Raw genomic sequence first — 27,301 nt, forward strand, 5'->3', positions numbered from 1 at the left:
GCTACGTGTTGACCATATAAGCATTTTATGAGAGGCAGATGATCACAAAAAAAATACGTCTCCAACTTTTTGTTAAATATTATTTATAGACATTTTTAAGTAAAATTCCATTTTTTTACCAATAATAAAATAAAAAATTCCGCATCTCGAACACGTTTTTATCAGTGTTTGGTTTAAAAGCTTTTTCCCACCGTGTCTCTCTATGGATTCAATAATATTATGTACAAAATTTTTGTTTATATTTTTTATATATATATTTGAACTTTTGTATTAAAAATAATTAATAAAAAATATAAAAATTTATGTTTTATACTATAAAAAAAATATACAGCAGAAATATGTCTTATCAATTTGTGTTACCATTATTTTTCTTTCTTTTCCTATAATTTTGCAAGAATCTCAGCACCAAATTCAGCTAAAGTAAAGGTAAAAAGGGAAGGAAACTTGGGTGCGCTATGTGCCTATGTGATAGGGACACAACAATAATGACATAATAAAAACAAGAATAGAGGATATGGAATTTAAATCTTTTTACACTTTACTAACAATAATAATACAATAATATGCTGAATTATATTACTTATTTTTACAATTTTTTGAATCTGCAAAGTTGTGAGTGGATCATGGATCCTCAACTAGAAGTTGATGAATCACTTCATTTAACAACTGATCAAAAATATGAGACGCAAAATCAGCACTAATGCTTCCTAAATCACCATCTTGTTTATTATTATTCATCCATGCTAGTTCATCCTCCTTAGCTAGCATGCAAATTCCATCCCAATTTTTCACATGCTTCTCTTTTTTCTTTGATCCTTCTTCACATTTGTTGCTCTCAATTGCCGTAGATTTTCCCTCTTCAGCCATCAAATTTCCATCAGAACGCCAAAGAATTTTCTGATCATTCTCATCAAGCTCTGGTGACAATTTTCTTCTTGAATTGGAATTGGCTGCAAAAGGTCACAATCAATTATTTGAGAAACAAATCAAATACTAGAACACAAAAGTTGAACTAAAGAGATTAAAATGAAACAAACCTGTTCCACAAGCTTCCCTCTTCTGAAAATCAAGAACAGAAACTGGGCTTGTATCTTCTGAAGGCTTGGATTCAAATTCGCACTTTGAATTACTCCTCTTCCTCCCCCTTCTCCTCTTCATCCTCACACCATCATCTATAAGGATCCTAGGCTGTGATAGTTTCCTTGCTTCAGAATCAAAACACTTCTTGTTCTTGTTCTTCTTCCTACTCTTCTCATAGTAACAAGTGTTGGTAATCTCTTGAAGCTTTCCATTAGCAACACTTTTGCTACTCTTCACATTTTCTCTCTTCTTTTCCTTCAACTCTTCACCACCATAACCCATTTCCCTTTTCTTCCCAATGGACTTATCATTCTTCTTCTTCTCAAAGCTAAGAACAAAGAAGTTTTCATTTTCAAGTAAGAGGAAAGTTGGCACCTCCCTGAATGACAATGTCGATTTTACCCTCTTATGCAAACCATCCATTCTATTACACTCCCCTAAGCAATCCACCGAATTCATCGATTTGCTTCGCAAAAGCGATGAATTCGAAGGAATGTCCACCATTGAATCCAAACCCATCAACCTTGCAACTATTCCTGGAGTTGTGGTAGTAGTAGTAGTAGCTGTTGTTGTTGTAGTAGTACCAGAGGAACTAACACTACTAGTGGTGGCTTTAGCATGGTGCTTTTTGGCATTAAAGTTTTGATCTTTGGTACTACCCAGAATTGAATTTGAATCAAAGTCTCTAATTTGATCTGATGGGTGTGTTGGGAGGCCACCAGAACAGAGAATCCTGCGGAGGATTGCATTGAAGCACCCTGAAGTGCCATTTTTGGAGTTGTTGCACATAGCTGCAGGTGGGTCAAATTTTGAGGAAGATGATGATGATGAATAAGAAGAGTTTGATGAGATCTTCATGTTTTTTGAATGATATAAGAATGATGAAAAAGAAGCAGATAAAGAGAAGAAAAAGAAAAAGAAGATTGTGTTAAAGGTGAATTTGGGGTGTGTCTTTTGTTTTAAGGAAACTCAAACTTCTATTCTCAGTTCAATGATAATAAAGGCATATTATAGTTTAATAAATAAATAATAAATAAAGAAGAGACAATGAGACATGCAAATGGGAATAGTCAAAAGTGAGATTTGAATTTTGCTAATAATGCATGATATCATAAAGAAAAGGGTGGCGGGCTTTGCATTTGAATGCAATGTAGACTGAGTCTAAAGGATAGAGGAAAGAAAATGGGGTTTGAAGTTTGATTTGATGGGGTCTTTTTCTTTTTGAACATGGACATGTAATAGTAGTAGTAGTAGTAGTAGTATCAGTTTTCAGAGTTGAAGTTCAGTGGTTTGTCTCCACGCGCCTTGTAAAGTCATTTTTTGTGGTAAGTTTTGTCCTTTTGCTTCCTTGTTTTGTGCAAACAGGAGCACGCTCTCGGGGCGCGTTAAGGATCTTCCTTTGCAAGTATTTGTAGTGCTAGTGTGCTACTCTTAACTTCATCATAGGTTAGAAAAGGAAAACAAGTCTACAACCACGCAAGTTAAGCCCCAAATGCTCATTCAGATCAGTTCCTTATTTGAATTTTTTTTAAAGCCCCATAGGGGGATGTTTCCATAAAGACGCAGAAAACGTCTTTTTTTAAAGATATTTTTTAATAATTAAAATTTAACACATATAATAATTTAAATTATGTTATTTTTATCAAAATTAGGTCAGAAAAATTAATTTGATAAATGAATAGTGAATCAAATTTTGAATATGTCTAAATTAATATTATTTTTTATAAAAAATTACTACAATACTCCTATTATATAAAATAATTAAAATACTCTTATTATATATATTAATTTTGAAAATCCTAAATTCTAGCCCTTTTTCTCTATTGTTATAAGGTTAGAATTTAAAGTTTTTAAAATTAATATATATATATATATATATATATATATATATATATAATAGAGATATTTTAGTTGTGTTTTATAATAGGGATATTATAGTAATTTTTTATAAAAAATATTAATTTACACCAATTCAAAATTTAATTTATTAATTTTTGTGCTAAACTGATTTGTCCACTCTAATTTTAATAAAAATAATATAATTTAACTGATTATATGTGTTAAATTTTAATTTTTAAAAAACATCTTTAGAAGAAGACGTTTTTAACATCTTTATTTAAGTGGCTCCCAATCACTATAGGTTGGTTGAGTTACTGTTTCGTTTAAATAAATATTAAAAATTTAAATTTTATTTTGTATATATAATAATTTATAAATTATATTATGTGTATATTAAAATTAGTTATTAAAATTAATTATTAGAATAAAATATATATTAAAATATAAATATATATTAAAAATAAATTAAATCATATATACATTAAATATATATTTTTAAGGCTTAAAAAAAATTATATATTAGTCTTTTAACTCTCTTTTCGTAGAATTACGTACTCTTAACATTGTGAAAAATTTCATACATCTCATTTATATTGAACTAGAAGAAATAATGTTGTTTTAGTTTTAACGTTAAAAATTTGATAAAATTGTAAAACAACATCATTTAACTATGATAAAATAGTCAATCTTTAAAATTATTTTTTATGTAAATAGCCAATTTCAAGTTAAAATTGTGATAGTAATGTCTCTTATTATTGTATTTTAAAAATATTATTTATACACTAAAAATAATTACTAAATCAATTATTAATGTATTTTTTATAAATATATATGTAGTTTAATTTATTTTTAATATATATTTTATATTAATAACTGATTTTGGTAGATAATTTTAGTATATATTTATTTCTATCACTAAATTAAAAGATCATGTGTTAAGAGGAAAAAAATGAAAATAAAATTGACTGTCCAAGTTTTCATTGGATATGGTGCAAAACATGAGAGTGACTTAATGGAATATTTTTTAAATTAAATTAAATAAAATATTATTTTTCAAAACAAAATAATACAACATTAATTATAAGTATATTTTTTTAGGTCTGGGAGAATCGAAATATCTGAGTTAATTATGGTACAAATCGGGGACGGGGCCAATTCTCACGTTGGCCCAAAATTGAAGAGTCTAATCATGCAATATATATTACTATTTATATATAGAAGTCTTAAGAAGCCTAAATTTTAGTTACACAAATGTTGTATACATGAGATATTTTTAATTAATCCGATTAGTTTTATAGATTTGTTTTTCAATTAAAATGAGTCTAAAGATATACTTATATGTTGAATTATTGAAAATGTGTCAGGAATTGAGGGATATGCATGGAAGATGAAGATTCGGAGCTGAATAGTCTAAGGCCAATGCAGGAACTGATTTGAGTGTCATTTGTCGGTTTGTGTTGAATGTGAGACATTGCAGAATATGTTTGTTGGAGTCAGATCCTTATAACTGCTTATGTCAGTGCCAATGGCATCACAAATTCCTTTCTTGTGTTTTTTTTTTTTCTAAAAAAATGATGTGGTAATTGAATTATGTCATCCGTATTAATATGTTTCTGTTTACTCATCATTTATTTTATTGCTTATTAAATAGAATGTTAAATTTATATTATATCGGTATTATAACAATATATCTTATCTAATAGTGTTTAAAAACAAAAGAAATAAATCTAATGGCAAATCAAAATAATTTTTAGAAATTTTTTTATAAGTGCAAAGCTATCACATCATTTTTCAATATAGTAAAAAAGTTTACATATGAATTTTCTATAGTGCATAACGCAGTATCTCACATATAAATAGGTTAAATTAAAGATGCAACTCAACAATATTGGACAAAAAATATACAAGGAAGTAAAATGTATTTTTTCATTATATATTTTTGTTTAGTCAATTTTTAGCAAATTAATGGTGGTTCGATTTTAATGGTTTGGGAGCGAAACCAACTCTTTTTTGCGGGTACTAATTTTTTAACAGTGTATCAAAGATCCTCGAATTAGACGAGATTTAAAGAAAATATCTAAAAGACATAAATAAAGGCTTTGAAAATAAAATTGACTGGAATTAAAATGGTTTGCATTGAATTTAAACAAAACAGTAAAATGCCATCGAATCAAATGACTTTTGATATGGAAATTAAAGGGTTTCGAAACATAAAACTGAGTAAGTAAAGTAAATATTGCTTGAAAGATAAATTTGTATGAAAAATAAAGTTTATAGAAAGATAAATGGAAGATAAAGACATGTGGAAGAAATCCTACAGAAAATTAACTCAAAGCAGACTCAGCAAATTTATAGAATGTGAGTGTGCGTGAGTAATTTTTGAAGTAAAGTTCCAAATCTTGTATCTTCGATCCCTCCTAATTGATTTGAGGTGTAACTTCTACGTGTGTAAAAAACGTGAGTAACTGTTCCCACTATTTTGCTTGATCTTGTAACGGTTGAAAAACAACTTTTGAATCTCAAGATCTTTGATTCACTTCTTCATATAGCTCCTTGACTTATTAAGCTAATCACACTCTTAGTTGATGACCATAAACAAAGATCTCTTCCATATCAATCTCTTCGAGTAACTTTCTTATTCAAAATTATTTATTTCTGACCAACAATTTTATAGTAGAACTAAAACAAAATATGAAACAAATATTAAATAGTTTAAAATCATATTTTATACCTCAATTGAAAAAATAAATTGAGGATTCATTCTTAAAATATATGTATTTCGTTAGGGAAAGTATGAGGAGCCAATTGAATATTTATATAATGTGTACAATAGAGGTTTATAGAGTATTAGAGATATAATTATTAGTGTTGCTTTTTTCTATTAGCTGAAGCTTTTGAGATGAGTGGTATCATGACATGGTATTAGAGCGCTAGATCTGAAATGTCAAAAGTTCGATCTTTAAAATGTCAAAAGTTCGATCTTTAGTAAACCTTAAAATCAGTTTAAACTTTTTGGAAGATGTTTATTATCCCTAGTATTCGGATGGTTATTCTAGATAATATGAGAGATATTCATTTTGTAATTCAATAGCCTATTGTACACATTGTACAAATAATCTATTATCTTCCTAGCGGGATCCATTTCGTTATTATTATTGTTGTTGTTAGTGCATTAACTATCTGTTTACGTATTTCATATGTTTTTCTTTTCAGTTAATGTTGAATGTGTTGGTTGGACTTGGGACTTGGGACTTGGGAGAATACAATTGCTTTCCGTTCTTTTTTTTTTTTTTCATACACCCAATGGGTGTGTTTTATTTTTGGGTTGTCTAAGACCAAAATGTTCTTTCTCCAGTGGGTAAATGCAATATTTTATCTGTGGCCTAACCAGCTGTTGTTACATTTTTGGATCATCCTAACCATCTATGCTATTCTTCTTTTGGACGAGCGTAACATAACCAGATAGATTTTAATGTAACTAATCGCTTTATGGGCTTAAATGGGCCCATCAAGGCCCGAGTACACTCTTCTGTTCTGAGATCACCTATTTCAAATTTAGGAAAAAAATCTTCCAGAAGAGTTATCTTACCCCCACTTAATTTGTATCCCTGGCGTTGTCGATAAAAAAAAATTTTAATAAATTTTTTTATTTTTTATTATAGTAAATTTTTTATAATAAAAATAAAAATATTAAAAATATATCCTTTTAAATAATTATAATTTATATTTTATTTAAAAAATTTTTTAAAACAAATATATATTTCACATAAAAATATATTTTTATTTTGTTTTATTTAAATAAAATTGATAAATAAATTTTTTTTAAAAAAATTATTAAAAAAATATTTTATAAAAATGCATCCAAACACGTCCTTAATTTTTTGTTGTTTCTTCTTTTTAGAATTAAGGTGCCATTTCAATATTAATATATATATTAAAAAAAATTCTCGTTAGGGAGGAAGTTTGACAGAATATTGCGCTACTCCAAGGTTTTTATTACAAGACAGAGCGGCTCTAAACTGTAATCCTTGTTTCATTGAAATTGTTCCTTTATTTTTTATTATTATTAATTTTTTATATTCCACAATTATTGTTTATCAATTTTAATCTTTTTTTTATACCATTTTCTTTTAAAGTTGAAAGTTTTTAATTCATTTGGTATCCTAATTTTTTCTTTTACCAATAAGGAAATTAGTATAATGGTCAAATTGCATTGGTGTCTCAAATATAGCTTTTATTCTACTCTTATAAAAAGAAATTAGATGATGAAGCCTAAGTATTTGAAGTTAATAATAATAATAGAAAAGAAGAAGAAGAATCATCACCACATTCTTGATAAGAAAGGGAAGTTTTTATTTTCTCATTAGCTTTAGACACTATGTTTAGGTACTTAATTATTTTGTAATATTTTAAAAATTAAAGTTAAAAATTATAAGTACTTATTTTGTATTTTTTTTTAAAAAAATCAAAGTTGAAAACTATAATTAACTAAAAGAAGTTAAAAATTGAAAAAAAAAATTAAAACCCCTAATTGAAGACAAAATTGGTTTGCCTTCGTATCCATTAATGTTGATTTTGAATACAAATACTTTTTTGTTGAAGGTGGTTCGAATTTTTTTTCTAAAAACATAACAAAACTTACTTTAACGTTGAATAACTTCACTTGTTTCTTTTCTAAGTGTTAACAAAGTTTGTAACAAGAAATATAAGAAATATTCTTAATATGATAACTTTTTGACATTATTATTACTAAAGGCTTTTTTTTAAGTATTTGTTTTTTTTTTCTCTATCAAGATTTAACCTTTTAAGAGATATTACTTATTCTACGCCCAATTTGCAAACATTATATATGGTTGACAGTGACGGTGCTCGATGAGGTATTGCCTTAATTATTTGTATTTATTATTGTTATTATTACTGAACAACTTATTAATGCATTTATTCCTTTAGACATTTTTTTGTAATAAAGAAGGATGTACACAATTATTGAAGAAGGCAATACAGATATATCAACTGTTCAATTCAGTGTTATCTCTTAATATAACCAATTCTAGTAATACTTTCATATGATATGTAATAATAACATCAACCATATCCATTGTCCCTTTGAAAATTTGAGTAAAACCCATTTGTCAAAGTTATTTTGTAAAGGAAAGTTCAGATGAATTTGATAGCAATTGATTTATAAAGAAATTTGTACACAATTATATTCATGTAAAATTAATAGTTAATAATTATTAGATCATAATTTAATTTGGTTATTCACAGTATTTCTAAATCCGACAGACCAAAGACTAATCCGTCACAGATCAGAGCTTCATTTAAGGGTTTATCGCTGGTTAATGAATTACTGCATGTACAAAGCGAAATTCGAACTCCCGACACTTACTTAAGCAGACAGATGAACTAACCACTCAAAGACAAAAATAAAACGAGAACGGAAGATATTTTTATAAACGATGATAAAGACACAGACAAAATTTTCATTCCATATATATCTATTGTCATCTTTAACTATAATATACTTTTAGATGAATAATTTTTTGTTATTATTATTTTAACTTTTATTGATCAGACATTAACTTTTAGTTATTTGTCAGTTAAAAGCGAATAACTAATTTAACGAGTTAATACTTAATTTGATTCTTGAAATTTGAAGTTGGATTCAATTTGATCCTTAAAATTTTAATGAATTCAAATTGGATTTCGAAATTTATAATCGTAATTCACATTAAACCTGTTGAGCTAATTTCTGTAACGACGTATTGATTTGGTACATTAACTTATCGTAATTTGAATTTCTCACTCAAATTCTATGTGATCAAGATTTATCAGAGTTACAAAATCTTGATTGTTGCTCCAAAGTCGCAAAATTTTTAAATTAAACTTGTTATTATAGTCTTCACAAGGATGTTGTGAAGCCAATCAAATTTTTAAGAAATCTAGTAGGTCTTAGTTATATGGAATCTAAGTGAGAAGTCCAAATCTTAACAAGTTAACGTGTAAAATCCATACATCATTTACAAAAATCAGCTCAGGAGCTAATGTAAGTTATCATTATAAATTTTGAGAACTGAATTGAGTCAATTATAATTTTAAGGATCAATTTAAATTTGACTTTAAATTTCAGGGTCAAATTGAATATTAACTTCATATTCAACACCTAATTTCATTAGAGTTTACCTTTTGATTATAGAAAGTTGGATATGAAATCTTTTACATATATATACTTTACCTGTAAGAATCGAAACTTTGATATAATGTTTAAGCAATTCAAACAACTTAACTATTCGAGTTTCATAGTGATATGAGCAAATTAAATGTCTATTTCGAAATAAGCATTTTACATATTTTACTTTAATTCTCTAAATACTAATACATGAATGATTTAAAAGTTTGCAAAAGATAATCCTAATTATTTATTTTGGTGTAGTCCCTATCACTTTAGGACTTTTTGGAGCCCCTTTCTGAGATTTTAAAATAAACTCAGAAATATGTTAATTCTAGACAACAAAATGTAATTCGCAGTTTCGCACACAATTTTAAAGACTAAGATAAATATATCGGTAAATATTACTTTAAAATAAACTAGTTCTTAACATGTGTGACACAAATAAAAATGATTTAAAACAAGCTAATAAGGAGCATTTATGAGATAATAATAGTCTTAAAGTTACAAATAGATTTGTTTATAGTGGAATGCGTCAATTAGAAAAAGAAAAAGAAAAAGAGAGAAGAAACAATGAAACATGATCATTTAGACTTGTCCGAAGAATGTTGGTTATGGTAGAGTTGAGGGTCTGTTTGGTAGAACACAATGTCCCCAAAGTCACTGACGAAGTGGTCATGCTTTACACTGTGTAGCAAATACTTTATTAGATGCCATGGGATTGGACCTGATTTCTCTGGCTCCCTATAATATTCTCCAAGAACTCCCTTTGCTGATTCTGTCTGAAACTCACAAAAACACAAACTCATTCATACGTTTTATTAATCAATTAATTATGACCTTTCAGCTTCTTCTTTATTTGTAATAACATGTTTCAATGAAATTAAGAGAACATGTCCTTTTCAGTTTCTCTCGTCATATATGTTTGAAGGATAAAGTATATTTTTTTTTTAAAATTTGTTAAAAAATTTAAAAATATTTTTAAATTTTTTTGTTTTAATATTGTTTCAAAAGTTTTTTATTTATATTAAATATATTTTTGACGGTTAATTTTTCAAAAAATCTAAAACTAATTCAATAACAATTTTACAAAAACAACTATCAATATAAGTAAACTAGAGATAATTATCATATATTAAACATTATTATTAAATTAATCCTAATTTTTTAAAAAATTTAATTGTTAAGAATATATTTAATACAAATAAAAATTTTTTGAAATAAAATTAAAACAAAATAAATTTTAAGAATATCTTTTAAACTTTTGATAAATTTTAAAGACAAAAAATACTTTACTCTTATCCAAAAGATAAACCACTATCTCACAATTCTAAAATCTTTAGCCAGTCATCAACTATTTAATAAGTACGGAGTTTAAACAACATTTATTATTGATTTGAGTGGCCTCTAACATATCAGCAGATCACTGTTTATAATAATCATTTAGATTAATTATTAGATGGTTGGAAATTAATTAGAATTTTTTAAATTATAAAATTACGCTTTGTATTTGGGACAAATAGTGAACAAAAAGAACCTTTACTCAGAAATGAAATTAATGAGAAAAGTAGTACCGCTTCAACTAAATGGTAATGGGGAATTTGAGGGAAAAGATGATGGATGACATGGGTGCCAATGTCATGGTGAATTTTATTAACCCAACCATAGTCTCGATCCACAGTTGTAAGACCACCCCTTAGGTAATCCCATTCCTGTCAAATTTCATAACCAAAACTATTAATTAATTAATAATAATAATAATAATATGTTATTCATAATTAAAAAGATATTTTATATATATTAAGAAAGATAGCCTTGGAACAACAGTGTTTGTGCACCAGCAGAAAAATTAATATTTAGAAATTCATCCAGATAAGTCTTAATTATTCACCTAATTTTTAAATAAAAAGATTAATTTTTTTAATTTTTGATGTTTTTAAAAAATAATATATATTTAAAATTTTACTATACCTTGCCGCGGTACCATGGTAATTTCTGCTTGTAACCATGGTGATGCAAATATGTGACGAAGTCCAACCACATTACGAAGATCTAAATTAAAAAAAAAAAAAGAGATTGTAAATAACTATTAAGTATTAAACACATGTCTTAAGTGTTAACCAATAATAAAAGATTAATTACCGAATAAGGGACTCCATAGAGCTTGAGAATCAAAATTGGACCCATTGTGAAGGACAAATAAATAAGCAAAGAGAACATGGCAATCCAACAAAGAGTTGATGTTAATACATCTTTTCTCTCATCAGGGGAGAACAATTTGCTGTAGGGATTAAAGTGAGACCCTTCTTTTCCAGGGCTTCTTTTCCACTAAAAAAAATTAAAAATCAAATATTAATAAATAAAGTGTGACAGAATTAGATTCTATAGGCTCAATTGAGTGATATCTTTTTGAAAAGAAAAAAGAATATCTCACCAAATAAAAGGGGTATGCAAAGATTGGAAAAGGCAATGTGAATCTTAGGATTCTTGTTGTGTTATCTAGATTCTTGTAAATCTTCTCTGTCAGCTGAGAAAAAAACACAAAAATTATAAGGTTAAAAAAAAGCACAATCTTTAAAAAATTAAGTACTTAGATATTAAAGTATCAGTATTTTTAAAACACTTGAAAAATATTTTAATTTACATTTATGTACTAATTAAATTAAGGACAATAATGTTAGAACAACCACATACAGGAACCCATGATTCATCATGCTCAACATGTCCATGGTTTTGATGGTGAGTTCTATGGCTAATTCTCCTGAAAAAAAAAAGGAAAGAAAAAAACATAATTGAGATAAACATTTGGTAAATTTAAAAGAAGAAAAAAGAAAGTGCTTTTAAGGACAATAATGAAGAATAAAAGCTGCAATAATAAGAACCAACCATCCATGGTATGGTACAAGGATGAATGAGTGTAAGATATGGCCCACAATGCTATTCAGCTTAGGACTCTCTGAAAAGCTTCCATGGCCACTGTCCAATGCAGAAAAAAAAAGGTATTAGGCAAAATGTGCATATAGTTAGTTACTGAAAATAATTTCTATTTAAAAATAACAATAAATTCGATTAAAATAATATTGTCTAAACATATTATTATTATTTAATATTTAATATACTATTTTGACACAGAAATAGTAACTAAGATTTCTTAGCATTTTATCAATCATGTCCAAAAACAAATACTACTCAAAATATTATATCAATATTCTTCCTCTTATCATATTAAACTTTTAATACAAGTAATTAAAAATATTAAATTTTTAATACATTATATTATTTAAAATTATAAATTATAAGAAAAAAAATAAAAAAAATGTACAATGCACATATCCTCTATTAATTTAGTGAAATTCTTCTCCTCGCCAAAAAAAAAAAAATTCTTTCAGCAATCATGTGTAAAAACAAATATAATTCAAAAATATTGCACCAATATTCTTTCTCTCATAACTTAAAATATTTTTTAAATAAGTGATTTTATGAAAAAAAATTAATTATTAATTTATTTAAAATTAGAAATATTTTGAAGAAAAAAGAGAATAATTGTGACTCACCAATCATGTCCAAGAACAAAAAGAGCCCAGAACATTGTACCCTGAGCAAGCCAATAGAATGGCCAGAAGAACCAGCTACTGAACCCAATTGCAAGAGCCATAAATGCAGTGACTATAAGAACATCTCTAAGGACATATCTTAATGACCGCCACGTGTCCTTCTTCCAACAATGCTTTGGAATTGCTCTTCTTATCTCTGCAATCTTGAAGGGTGGAGGTGCACTTGGATCAAAATCATCATCACAAGAACCGTTGTCATTATTAACAACATGAACATGTGTTTTTTCATGATGATGATGATGTTCTACTTGTTCCAAAGCAACCATGTTTGGTTCTTCCAATTCTCTCTTTCTCTCCTTCAAGTTAGTGTGTGGGAGAAAATGTTAGAGAATAAGGGTTATGTGGTGGTGAATGGGGAGGGTTTTTAGCATATGAGATGCGTATAAAGCTAAGATGGTTGTTGAATGAATTTTCCAAATTCCACATGGGATTCACACACACATATATAACACTATAAAAGTGCATAGGGCTACTATTTCTACACTTCTAAAGACAATTGGAATTTTAATTATTAATGCTTTTTATTTTGAAATTTTTAAATTATCCTTGATTATATGTATTTTTTTAATTCTTTTCATCATTATATTATATTATATTATATTATATTATATTATGGATCTAACTAACTTTTGGTGACTTGTGCTATGGATAGTTCAATAGAATTTAAGTGAATCTAACTAATTTGTATCTTAAAAACACATTTTACGAGTATAATAATAATAAAATTTTTTAAAATTTTAAATGTATTTATTGTAGTGACAATGTAAAAAAAGTCATCATAATAATAAAAAATATTTGTGATGACTTTTAGAATTATCGTCAAAATCGCTATAAAAATTTGATGATAATTTTTCAAATTTTTTATTGGATGAAAACATACACTAAATTTTCTAATTACCGTTAGAAAAATTCAATAGTAACCTTTTTTTAGGGAGACGAATATGGATAAATATATTTATCGTTAGAAAAAAATTCGACAGTAATATTATAGCCACTTTTATTTTTTACATCAATTATTATTGTCGAATTTTTTCAATCCTAAATCCAGCAATAATAAATGAACATAATTAATATTTTAAAAATAAATTTAAAAGTTAATGACAATTAGAGTTGGAAGTGAGTCAAGTCAATTCATGAGCCAGCTTAAACTCGACTCGTTAATAGTTTGATAAATTGCGTGAACTGGTAAATCGAGTTTAAACTTGAAATTGAGCTCATAAATTAAATGAGCCGAGCTTGAGTTTGGATAAACTTAGCTCATTAGCTCGTGAGCTGGCTCGATTATATATATATATATATAATATACTATATATATAATATTAAAAGTATAGATTAAATGCATATAAGATATGCGTGTTAATAATTTAATATATATATATATATATAATATAGTAATATATATAATTTTGCATATATATTAATGTTTTTATAGTCATTTTTTATATATAATTTTGATGTATAACATAAATAAAAAATTTCCAATTGATAAATAGACAATATATAAATTTATTTTTTAATATTTTTTAATATATATAAGTTATCATTTATTGATATAGAATTATAGATTATGTACCTATTATTTGAGCCAACTCGTGAGCTTTTGTTGAGTCGAGTTTGAGCTTACAAAATAGGTTCGATTGTTAATGAGTCGAATCGTGAGTCAAGCTAATTTTCGTGAGCCGAACTTGAGCTTGGTCTAGCTCAACTAAGTTCGGCTATTTCCATCCCTAGTGACAATAATCAACGCACTCCTGCTAATGAGTTATATTTTTAATAATCATATCTTTTAGTGAATTTCTTGATATTTTTTGTGTTCTTAAGATAGAAATTAGCAAAATTCTTATATTATATTATATTATATTATATTATATTTATCTACATAAATATTAAAGGACATATTAAATTAATTATTATATATTTATGTATAAATATATAGTTTAATTTATTTTTAATTTATATTTTATATTTTAACATGTATTTTATACTAATGATTGATTTTATTTTGTTTGAACTAAAAATTTTAACACATTAAAATGGAGCAATTAGAGTATATATATAAAGTATATAAAGTCACTAGTCAAATAAATACAAATTAATCTAAAATCATTTTTGATATTGTCATTAACAACTAAAAATCAAGACCAGTCTACTTTTTATAGTTTCTAATGACTGATTTTAATATATATCAAATATAATTATTTCACAACAATAATATATATACTAAAAAAAGTTATAAACACAAAAATCAGCACTACTATATTTTTGTACTTTACTCATATCTGGATTATAAATATAAAGTTAGTTCAATCATAGTAGTATTGATGAAATTTGAATACAACTATGAATTGTGTTTGAGGTTTAGGTAGTTATTTTAATAGCCCTTTGTTACTCTAATTCTTTTTAATAAATTTAAAGGTCACTGTTAAAGATGAGCATTAAAAAAAGTACTTTTTAATTATTTTATGAATACTATTTTTATTTTGTTACTCTAATTCTTTCGAATAAATTTAAAGGTTAGTGTTAAAAATGAGCATTAAAAAAGTACTTTTTAATTATTTTATGAATACTATTTTTATTGAAAAGAAGATAACAGAGATCTTACATTTTTTTTTTTTTGTTAGTAGATCATAGCCTAGCAAGTACGATAATGTCTCATCAGTAAACTTGACTTATATATCTTCTAATAAAAATTTAAGTCGAAAAGATGAGATAATATGAAATAGTTATATTTTTATAGTTTGATTTTGTATAGATATTTTTTTATTTTATTTGTCATATATTATTTTTTTTCTCTTTTAAAAGTTCACTAAGGATTTAATTTTAGATTTTTTGGACATAAAATTTTAATATTATTGTAATAAAAAAAGTTTTACTTTTTCTAAAAATTTAAACTGATTAAAAAAAACAATATAACTAAATCAGAACAAGACTATAATATCTGAATCTAACTTATCTACTATTTATAAAAAATATTCATGGAATTTGGTTTTCAGCTTTTGTGTTTTCATTTCAAATCTTAATATTTTCTACTAACTTTTCAAAAAGAAAATTGTTTCCGTTGTTCTCATTATGTTTCTGTTTAACCGTTATTGATTAAAAGAAATAATACTACAAAAATATTTACTATTCTATATATTGATAATTAGATAAAAAATTTAATTAACACTTTAATTAGCATATATAAATAACGTTAACGTTACATGTATAACTGTATAAGTATTTTTAGTAATCAAATTTAATTAAATTAGTTTAAACTAAATAAAAAATACTTATACAATGTGAGCATGAATCAAGTATTTTTTATTCGTGTTTTTCTTTTTCTTTTTCACGTGTTTCTTCTCTTTTTTTCTTTTATTGTTGTTGGTGATGCTATTTTTTATTTTGTCTTTTTCTATTTCTTCTGGTGTTATTGCAACATTTTTTTATTTTTTTATTTTTTTATTTTTATTCTTTTTAAGATATGAAAAAAAGAATTATGAAATGATAAAACAGAAGAAGAAAAAAATAGGAGCGGGAGCTTGAAAAAAATATAAAACAGAAAAATGGTACCGAAATTTTTTATGTGACAGAAAAATATTTTAACCGTAGTATAAGAAATTTATCAATCAATTAAAAATTATCAGAAACAAAAATAATATCAAAATTTTTTAATTGTGGCACAGAAAATTTTTAATTTGTAACATATAAATTATTTTTAACTAATTATAAATTATTAAAAACAAAAATAGCACTAAAATTTTTTAATCTAACAAAAAAAATTAATTGTGACACAATTTTTTAATCAATTAAAAGTTATCAAAAATAAAATAATATTAAAACTTTTTGACCGTAATATAATATTTATGGCAAAATACATATATATTCTTTTTTTTAGTTTACATATCTATCTTTTATTGTGTTGAATATCTAAATTGATAATAAATATTTTGTCTATAATAAAAGGTTGGTAAATTGTTGTATTATTGTTTTTTTTCCCTTTCTATTCATGTTATTGTTCTTTTTTGAAAGAGAAAGCGTGTATAAGTAAATGTATAATGCGATGAAAACAAAAAATTAAAAACTACGCAGATGAAAGTCACATACAAAAAAAATGTAAAAAGATTGGATTTATTTATATATCTTAGTTGGATTTATTTTAAAAAATATTTGGCTGTCAAACATTTTTGTATAAACAAACAAAAGCGTTTTTTTTTTTAAATATTAACTGAACGGTCTCTGTTTACTATCTCGTTCCCTAATATATAACACATATTTATTGTCTGTAATTCTTATTTTCTGCTTGTGTAAATATATTTATAATTTGAAACTAAAAACAATTAGTAATGTTAGTCAAGCTTTGTCACGATACTCTTTGTTTTAAAAGTTTCAACTAATTAAGTTTAAGGCCATTTTAAATAAATAATTTAATTAATTTTTAAAAAAAAAGAATTTTAATAATTATATATATTAAAAATAACTTATAAATAAATTATTTTGTATTTAATTTTTTAGTCTTAAAAGTATTTATTTTAAAAGAAGAATTATAAAAAACTTTTATTATAAGAGAAGTTATTTTTTTAACCTTTTCATAAATACTTAAATAATTTTTTTTAAAGTTACAATTTAGTTTTGAAAATTGTGTCCAATATTAATATTATACTTTTTTCTAAGTTAAAAGTTAAAAAAAATTACTTATGAACATATCCAAGTATCAAAAATTCGAATCTCATCTTATGCATGCAGTAAGTCAGTAACTTATTAACTGATGACAAATTTTTAAATAGAATTTCAATCTACGATGAAATAGTCTTTAATTTGCGGTACTGGAAGATAATGTGAAAAACAAAAAAAACTTTAAAAAATATAAATAATTATATTTTTAATATATTCTTTTATGTAAATTTTTTTTATTTGTATGAATTTTGTATAATTTTTTTTGTGTGTATTTGTTTTATATTAATTTTTTTCTTTTAAAATAACAAGAATTAAATTATAACCTTTCAGGGTTAAGTGTGATTTTTGTCTCTAAGATATTGACCGAAAATATTTTTTGTTCTCAATCTTTTTTACATATAAATTTTTTTTAAGGCTTAAAATCGTTTTTAAAATTGTCTTTTTACTTAAATATTAAAATTTTGGACTAAATTACCCATAACAAAAAATTATAAAAAAAAGAAAAAATAAGAGAAAGATAATGTTTTTGCTCCTGCGAAGAAGAAAGGGAAAAAGAAGAAGTTGTCCACGATCCACCTCTGTCTCAGCTTTTCGCTATTACTTTCGTACGATTTTGGTATCTAAGGTAAGGACGATTTTAAAACCAAGTTAAATGTTAAAGACGATTTTGTACGCAAAAAAAAAAAACGTTTGAGGCAAAAAAAATTTTCGACCTATCTTAAGAACTAAAATCGTACTTTATCCGGACCGCTACAAAACCAACGTTATAAGTCAGAATTACACACCATAATTCGGCAATTTATGTTATAACTCGGCATCGCACGTTACAATCAGACTTAACGGACTACGTCCTGAAATCAAAACGTTCGATCAAGCATTATCGCTTATCAAAACCTAATAACTACTCTTCAATTCAGACAATCAATGATAATGTAACTGACTTTTTATACTCAGCCTATAAAGGTATGATATCTTGTCCTTAACAGATACACTAAATTCATAGTACTAATTTAAACATCGGAGTGCCTTTTGCATGTACACTCCCCCTTTTTGCTCATACTCTCCGTGACGTGACACCTCTTTGGACGAGAAGCTCAGACCATCCCAACTTATAGCTCAGCGCTAAAGGCCAAAACTCAACGTTAAAGACTAAAGTTCGGCGTCAACTCCTGTAACCGAAATTACGTCCAAGTTGTTCACACAATAACAGTACTTAACCCTAAATTTTTACATTATAGAAATGCTATTACCTTATAATAAATATATAACAAATGATAACTTTAAATAAGATAAATTCTTAAAAATCTTCTATATATTTAATATATTAAAAATATAAAAAATTTATTCGTTCAAAACTTTGTATAAATTATTTTCTTTTACAATCCTACAAAATCTCAATAACATTTAAATATTTTTAATATTTTTAAATATAAATTTTAATATATTATTAATATAAAATAATTATATATATTTATATTTTTATGATATTATGCCAGTAAAATTAATTTATTTTATATTAATAATAAATAATTATTAAAAAAATAAATATGATTAAATTATTGTCAAATTTAAAATTAAATTAATTAATTTAAATTGATCAATCTCATTCATCTATTTAAAACAATATCAAGAATTCAAATGTTAATTTGTCTATGAAGTAACAGTCTAACACACGTTTATAGGCTTTGAAAACGGTGATAAAGGTAGGGGGCATAATGATCGGCCATGGGGGCAGCTTAGCAGGGACTTTTGTTTCTTGATGAAGTTATAACTTTTGGATTACAAATAAGACTTTTTGAAGTTTTTGGCAATTAAATGGTCATTAATAACGTCGTCTTCATATCGAAAACCGCAAAGCCAAATGATTACGTCTTTACGATCCATTGTCCTTACCCTGCTCCTGCATCCATCTAATTTAGTACCTACACAGACACTCATACAAGTAAACAAAAACATCATCACAGGCGCCACACACCACAAAATAAATAAATAAACACTCAATTCGATTTCTATTTAATTTTACGGAAAATAAGACGAATTTTTTCAAAGAAATAGATACACTTTGATTTTTAATATTATTATTTTCGAATAATACAAATTTTTTATTAATTTTTTTTACATAATAACAAAAATTAATTTAAAAAAATTAATTTATAATATATGAGAGTTTAAAATTAAATTTCATATAAATTATTAATAAATTTATTTTTAAAAAATACTTTTAATAATAATAATAATTAAGTAAAGAATGATTATTGTTGAAAATAATGTTAGAAGAAAAAAATAATTAGAATACAAAAATTTGGGAAAAAAAACACCACACAAAAAATGAGAGAAGAAAATGAGGGCAATTTACTTATTTAAATTGTTTCACTCTCAATATTACATAAATACATTGTTTTAAAAACGAATACGTAAATATATTGATTCACATATCTATATAAGTCGTTACTGGCAGTAGCGGTTTACAAGAGAACAGAAACCGCTAGTACCAGCCGCGGTTTACAAGCAAAGGTTGCAGAATAGAAACCGCTGTCACCTGCCGGGTTTACGTTTGATACGGATTGGTCATAAACCGCTGTTGTCAGCAACGGTTTGTGTGCATTGGTGTGCGTGCATAAACCGCTAGAGCCTATAGCGGTTTACGTGGAGGATGACTGCCTATATAAACCGCGGAGCTAGCCGCGGATTATTCATTTTGAGGGTTTGTAAGGTTGGTTAGAGAGAGAAAATTCTAGAGAGAGGTCAGAGCAAGTTGAGAGTGGGTCCTCGGTATTTGAGCTGCGATCTCCGGCGGGATATCATGGCAGACAGAAGGAGCTTGTACCGCTGAACTGTGTTGCGCATGTTGTCGGTTCCATTGGTGACGAGGTTAGTTAATAATTTATATATTTTTTAGGCTTAGCATTTGTTAGTTAGAAAAATGTTATGTAAGGTAGAATATACAGAGTTTATAGATTAGTACCTCTAGTTTGAAATTAGGCTTCGCATGTTAGGATGTTAGTTTAATCGGTTTGGGTTGGTGTTTTGAATTTTGTTGTTAGAGTTTTATAATACGTTTATAATTGTGGCTGTTATTTAATCAATTTAGTGTGTTGTCATTTTTACTATTGTAATAAGTATGATTCGGGTGGGTTTCGTGAAAAATAGATTAAGTGAAAAATAATAGTTAAGATGAGAGATTCGGGGTAAGTAAACTTGTGAGAAAAAACACTTCTATTAATGGCAGATAAGTAATACAAGAACTAATTATGAGAAATAGAGGTGAAAAACAAGTGTTGACACCTCCACTAATGTCACAAGAGGATGAATGAGCTTTTTTTTAAAGTGGACAGGGGTTGGTTAATGGTTGTCAAGTATTTTGGGGGAACACCAGAACGCCAGTTTTTACTCGTGAATGTGGTGAATGAAATGAAGAACAATGAAAGGAAATTTAGGTAGAGAAAAAGATGGATTTTTTAGCTTATTAGCTTCAGAAGTCAGAAAGATCTAGAAGAAGGTGAAGGTGAAGGTGAAAGTGAAAAGTAGTGAAAGTGAAGAAGAAGATGATCGTAATGGTAATGGTGAAAGTAAAGGGTAAAGGGTAAAGGGTGCTTTACAGAGGTGGCTTGAGATCCTTTTTATAGTGTACAACTATGATGAAGAGGAAATCTATTGTCCAATGATTTTTAATCTGATGTTTGGTTTACTGCTTTTTCCAAAATATCTTTAGGTGTTCCTATCACCTCAAGTCTTGTCAACTGGAAAGGTAAGAAATTGATTTTCGCACGTTAAACTAAAGCTCCTGACATGTGACATTAGTGAAGGGACATCTAGTTTCGTTTTCTCTTAAATAGATGACACCTTTACACTCCAAATCCAACCAATCCACTTCCACCAATATAGTTCCCATTGAAGAGAAATTCAACTCCTCAAGGTGTTCTTTTGAGTTCCATCCTTTTAGCCCAATACCTTTAGGAGGAACTTAACTCTTTTTTGACCATGTTTGTAGGTCATTATAAAAATTAATTATGTACAAAAAAAGGTTTATATTTTTAGTACACAATCAAAGTATCTATAATTTGAACCTCGCTGGTTTATTGACGAGTTAGTTATAGGGTTCATAGATAAATTTGTTTACCAGTTCAAAATTTGTTGATGGTTTAAGATATTTGTTATTATTAGATAGGGGAATTTTCTTATGGATAGGAGAATTTAATTGTATCCTGCATTTCTTTCATGTTCTGTGCAGCCCACTAAATGTATATACAGTGTGAGATGGCAACAGAATATGCCCATGCATGAAAGGATCATCCCGTATTTAGAAAGGGCTGGATTGTACCATTTGGCCAGGCTAAATAGCCAAGGGTTCTGGTTGGATGAGCCATTGGTTAGTGCATTCGTTGAGAGGTGGCTTCCTGAGACGCACACGTTCCACATGCCTTTCGGAGAGTGCACAGTGACATTGCAAGACGTGGCTTTTCAGCTAGGGTTGTCTGTCGATGGGGAGGCTGTGAGTGGTTGCCCTGGTGAGTTTGAGAAATACATGGAGGGTGGCCGACCAGCTTGGGAGTGGTTTCAGGACCTATTCGGTGAGCTGCCACTACCGAATAAGGTCAAGCAGATGACGGTCCACTTTACATGGTTCCACGAGAGGTTTAGTGTGCTACCACCAGATGCGAACAAGGAGACTATCCGCATCTACGCACGTGCCTACATCATGATGCTTTTATCTACTCAATTATTTAGGGACAAGAGTCTGAACCAGGTACATATACGGTGGTTGCCATTTGTGGCGAACCTTGATGACATGGGGAGGTATAGCTGGGGTTCGGCTGCTTTGGCTTGGTTGTACCGATGTATGTGTCGGGTAGCAAATAGAAATGTGACTAACCTTGCAAGTTCCCTCCAGTTTCTACAGAGTTGGATATTCTGGCATTTCCCCTCGTTGAGGCCATCCGGGTTTGAGGTTTTCTCTTTTCTGCTGGCATCCAAGTATGGGTTATGTTTTTTCAAAGCTTCAAAATTTTCTATTGTGTTTTTTAAGTTTGTGTCTCATCTGATTTACAATTAGGTGGTCTGCTTACTTACCTCCGAACGATGGCAAGGAACAGAGGGTCCTAAGTTATCGGCTTGCATTGGATCATTTGACCGCTCGTGATGTAAGTATTACACTTGTTATGATTTTGTTTGCGGTTTGCTCTCGAGTCGTGACTACATATATACTTGTTGTGGTAATGTCTGATGTATTTTGAATTTTCAGATTGTATGGGAGCCCTACTCCATGCTTGATGTACTTGCTGTGGTCCATCCGGAGATACTTACAGAGGAGCATTGTCACATATGACGAGCGGTCACTACTTTGATATACTTTGCGGTCATCGAGTGGCATCAGGTTGATAGGATTGTCCCACAGCTGGGTGGAGTGCAGCATATCCCTGAGGATGCTTTGAACGTAGACTGGCTGCATGCTAAGGATGGGAGGGGAGGAGATAGGTGGTTCCCCCATTACTATCAGGCCTGGCATTTACACTGGGGGAACAGACTTGATGCAGTTATTGCCATTGAGCGAGTGCCAGATTCCGGTCCATCCGCTGATTACTTAGATTGGTGTCAATTGCATGTTTCTGTTCTTCTTGCATTCATTCATGTGTCTTAAGTGATCTTCAAGATGTTCTTGATGATTTCATTACTCTGATCTTTAGATTCTCTTGACTTGAGTGTTTTGTGTTTCTCATATGCATTCTCATTTTGTTGTGTCAATGGTATACAAACTGCTAAGTTTGGTGTCTTGCATGCATTGTTATTTGATTTTAGTTACATGTTGATTATTAAAAATCCAAAAATTTTTAATTTGTGTCTTTTCAAGTCAATAATACAGAGAATTGAAGATTCAGAACATACTGCAGAGGAATTACACAGAAAAAGCTGGGCGTTCAAAACGCCCAGTGAGAAAGGCAAACTGGCGTTTAAACGCCAGCCAGGGTGTCTGGCTGGGCGTTTAACGCCCAAAAGGGTAGTATTTTGGGCGTTAAACGCCAGAATGTGTACCATTCTGGGCGTTTAACGCCAGGATGGCACAAGAGGGAAGATTTTGTTTTTAATGCAAATTTTTTTCAAGTTTTCAAAATTTTTCAAAATCAAATCTTTTTCAAATCAAATCTTTTCAATCAAATCTTTTTCAAAATCAATTTTTTTTCCATTTTCAAAAATACTTACTATCAATTAATGATTTGACTCAACATTTCAAGTATGTTGCCTTTTCTGTTGAGAAAGGTTTAATGTTTGAATCATATCTTTTCTTGATAGCCAAGTCATTAATTTTCAAAATCAAAAATTTTTAATTTGTTTTTCAAATCATATCTTCTCAATCACATCTTTTTAAAACTATAACTTTTCAATCATATCTTCTTGATCACATCTTTTTCAAAATAGTTTTCAATCATATCTTTTTAATTTCTAATTTCAAAATCTTTTTCAAAAATCACTTGATTTCTTTTCCACTCTTAATTTTCGAAAATCAATTAGTATTTTTCAAAATGTTTTTAAAATCTTTTACTTAATTTTCGAAAATTACTTCCCCTCTTCTCACATCCTTCTATTTATGGAATAACACTATTCCTCAATGCACAATTCAAACTCCATCTCTCTTGATATGTTCGAATTCTTCTACTTTTGCCTTCTATTTTTCTTTTCCTCTGACACCTCAAGGAATCTCTATACTGTGACATAGAGGATTCCATATTTTCTTGTTTTCTTCTCTTTCATATGAGCAGGAGCAAAGACAAAAGCATTCTTGTTAAGGCTGACCCTGAACCTGAAAGGACCTTGAAGCGAAAGCTAAGAGAAGCTAAAGCACAACTCTCTGTAGAGGACCTAACAGAAATCTTCAAAGAAGAAGAACCCATGGCAGCCGAAAACAACAACAATGCCAACAATGCAAGGAAGGTGCTGGGTGACTTTACTGCACCTACTCCCGACTTCTATGGGAGAAGCATCTCTATCCCTGCCATTGGAGCAAACAACTTTGAGCTTAAGCCTCAATTGGTTTCTCTAATGCAACAGAATTGCAAGTTCTATGGACTTCCATTGGAAGATCCTCATCAGTTTTTAGCTGAATTCTTGCAAATCTGTGACACTGTCAAGACTAATGGGGTTGACCCTGAGGTCTACAGACTTATGCTATTCCCTTTTGCTGTAAGAGACAGAGCTAGGACATGGTTGGACTCACAACCTAAAAAAAGCCTGAACTCTTGGGAAAAGCTAGTCAATGCCTTCTTGGCAAGGTTCTTTCCACCTCAAAAATTGAGTAAGTTTAGAGTGGAAGTCCAAACCTTCAGACAGAAGGAAGGAGAATCCCTCTATGAAGCTTGAGAAAGATACAAACAATTGATCAGAAAGTGTCCCTCTGACATGCTTTCTGAATGGAGCATCATAGGTATCTTCTATGATGGTCTGTCTGAACTGTCCAAGATGTCATTGGATAGTTCTGCTGGAGGCTCTCTTCATCTGAAGAAGACGCCTACAGAAGCTCAAGAACTAATTGAAATGGTTGCAAATAACCAATTCATGTACACTTCTGAAAGGAATCCTGTGAACAATGGGGCTAATCAGAAGAAAGGAGTTCTTGAGATGGATACTCTGAATGCCATATTAGCTCAGAACAAAATATTGACCCAGCAAGTCAATATAATTTCTCAAAGTCTGTCTGGAATGCAAAATGCACCAAGCAGTACTAAGGAAGTTTCATCTGAAGAAGAAGCTTATGATCCTGAGAACCCTTCAATGGAAGAGGTGAATTACATGGGAGAACCCTATGGAAACACCTATAATCCTTCATGGAGAAATCATCCAAATCTCTCATGGAAGGATCAATAGAGACCTCAACAAGGTTTCAACAACAATAATGGTGGAAGAAACAGGTTTAGCAATGGCAAGCCTTTTCCATCATCTTCTCAGCAACAGACAGAGAGTTCTAAGCAGAACCACTCTGACTTAGCAACCATGGTCTCTGATCTAATCAAAACCACTCAAAGTTTTATGACTGAAACAAGGTCCTCCATTAGAAATTTAGAGGCACAAGTGGGTCAGATGAGCAAGAAAATTACTGAACTCCCTCCTAGTACTCTTCCAAGCAATACAGAAGAAAATCCAAAAGGAGAGTGCAAGGCCATCAACATGGCTGAATTTGGAGAGGAGGAAGAGGCAGTGAACGCCACTGAGGAAGACCTCAATGGACGTCCACTGGCCTCCAATGAGTTCCCCAATGAGGAACCATGGGAATCTGAGGCTCACACTGAGACCATAGAGATCCCATTGGATTTACTTCTGCCATTCATGAGCTCTGATGAGTATTCTTCCTCTAAAGAGGATGAGTATGTCACTGAAGAGCAAGTTGCTAAATACCTTGGAGCAATCATGAAGCTAAATGACAAGTTATTTGGTAATGAGACTTGGGAGGATGAACCCCCTTTGCTCACCAAAGAACTGGATGACTTGTCTAGGCAGAGATTACCTCGAAAAAGACAAGATCCTGGAAAGTTTTCAATACCTTGTACCATAGGCACCATGACCTTCAAGAAGGCTCTGTGTGACCTAGGGTCAAGCATAAATCTCATGTCTCTCTCTGTAATGGAGAAGCTAGGGATCTTTGAGGTACAAGCTGCAAAAATCTCACTAGAGATGGCAAACAATTCAAGAAAACAAGCTTATGGACTTGTAGAAGATGTTATGGTAAAAGTTGAAGACCATTACATCCCTACTGATTTCATAGTCCTAGAGACTGGGAAGTGCATGGATGAATCCATCATCCTTGGCAGACCCTTCTTAGCCACAGCAAAGGCTGTGATCGATGTGGATAGAGGAGAATTGATCATTCAAGTGAATGAAGAATCCTTTGTGTTTAAGGCTCAGGGATATCCCTCTATATCCATGGAGAGGAAGCATGAAGAGCTTCTCTCAAAACAGAGTCAAACAGAGCCCCCACAGTCAAACTCTAAGTTTGGTGTTGGGAGGCCACAACCAAATTCTAAGTTTGGTGTTGAACCCCCACATTCAAACTCTAAGTTTGGTGTTGGGAGGTTCCAACATTGCTCTGAGCATCTGTGAGGCTCCATGAGAGCCCACTGTCAAGCTACTGACATTAAAGAAGTGCTTGTTAGGAGGCAACCCAATGTTATATTTTATCTATTTTCCTTTGTTATTTTATGTTTTCTGTAGGTTGATGATCATGAGAAGTCACAAAATCAGTTGAAAAAGCAAAAACAGAATGAAAAATAGAAAGAAAAACAGGACACCCTGGAGGAGAACTTGCTGGCGTTTAAACGCCAGTGAAGCTAGCAGATGGGCGTTTAACGCCCAGTCTGGCACCATTCTGGGCGTTTAATGCCAGAAAGGGGCACCAGACTGGCGTTAAATGCCAGGAAAGGGCACGAAGTTGGCGTTAAACGCCAGAAATGGGCACCAGCCCGGCGTTTAACGCCAGAATTGGCACAGGGAGCAATTTTGCTCGCCACTTGGTGCAGGGATGACTTTTCCTTGACACCTCAGGATCTGTGGACCCCACAGGACCCCCACCTACCCCCACCACTCTCCCTCTTCTTCACCCATTCACCAATCACCTCAACACCTCTTCCCCAGAAACCCTTCACCTATCAAATCCCATCTTTTTCTTCACCACTCACATCCATCCTTCATAAAACCCCACCTACCTCACCATTCAAATTCAAACCACTTTCCTACCCAAACCCACCCTCCCATTACCGAACCCTACCCCTCCCCCCACCCCTATATAAACCCATCTTCACTCCTTCATTTTCACACAACCTAAACACTACTTCTCCCCCTTTGGCCGAACCACAAAGCCATTTCCATCTCCTTTATTTCTTCTTCTTCTACTCTCTTCTTTCTTCTTTTGCTCGAGGACGAGCAAACCTTTTAAGTTTGGTGTGGTAAAAGCACTGCTTTT

General features: G+C 29.6%; 2 protein-coding genes across 2 annotated transcripts; both read right to left on the reverse strand.

Moving 5' to 3' along the window:
• Positions 1 to 515: 515 nt before the first annotated feature.
• On the reverse strand, positions 516 to 2,309 carry LOC112792310 (uncharacterized). Its single transcript, XM_025835500.3, has 2 exons — positions 1,038 to 2,309; positions 516 to 950 (listed from the first exon to the last, which is right to left on the reverse strand). The coding sequence occupies exons 1-2, from the start codon at positions 1,936 to 1,938 to the stop codon at positions 622 to 624; spliced, it is 1,230 nt and encodes a 409-aa protein (XP_025691285.1). The 5' UTR covers positions 1,939 to 2,309; the 3' UTR covers positions 516 to 621.
• A 7,230-nt stretch (positions 2,310 to 9,539) lies between these two features.
• LOC112792318 (omega-3 fatty acid desaturase, endoplasmic reticulum) lies at positions 9,540 to 13,150 on the reverse strand. Its single transcript, XM_025835512.3, has 8 exons — positions 12,643 to 13,150; positions 11,975 to 12,064; positions 11,783 to 11,849; positions 11,523 to 11,615; positions 11,231 to 11,416; positions 11,060 to 11,140; positions 10,663 to 10,800; positions 9,540 to 9,870 (listed from the first exon to the last, which is right to left on the reverse strand). Exons 1-8 carry the CDS (start codon positions 12,966 to 12,968, stop codon positions 9,673 to 9,675), a joined length of 1,179 nt encoding a protein of 392 aa, XP_025691297.1. The 5' UTR covers positions 12,969 to 13,150; the 3' UTR covers positions 9,540 to 9,672.
• Positions 13,151 to 27,301: the final 14,151 nt, after the last annotated feature.

Source organism: Arachis hypogaea, chromosome 1 (assembly GCF_003086295.3).
Source record: "Arachis hypogaea cultivar Tifrunner chromosome 1, arahy.Tifrunner.gnm2.J5K5, whole genome shotgun sequence".
NCBI classification, from domain to species: domain Eukaryota; kingdom Viridiplantae; phylum Streptophyta; class Magnoliopsida; order Fabales; family Fabaceae; genus Arachis; species Arachis hypogaea.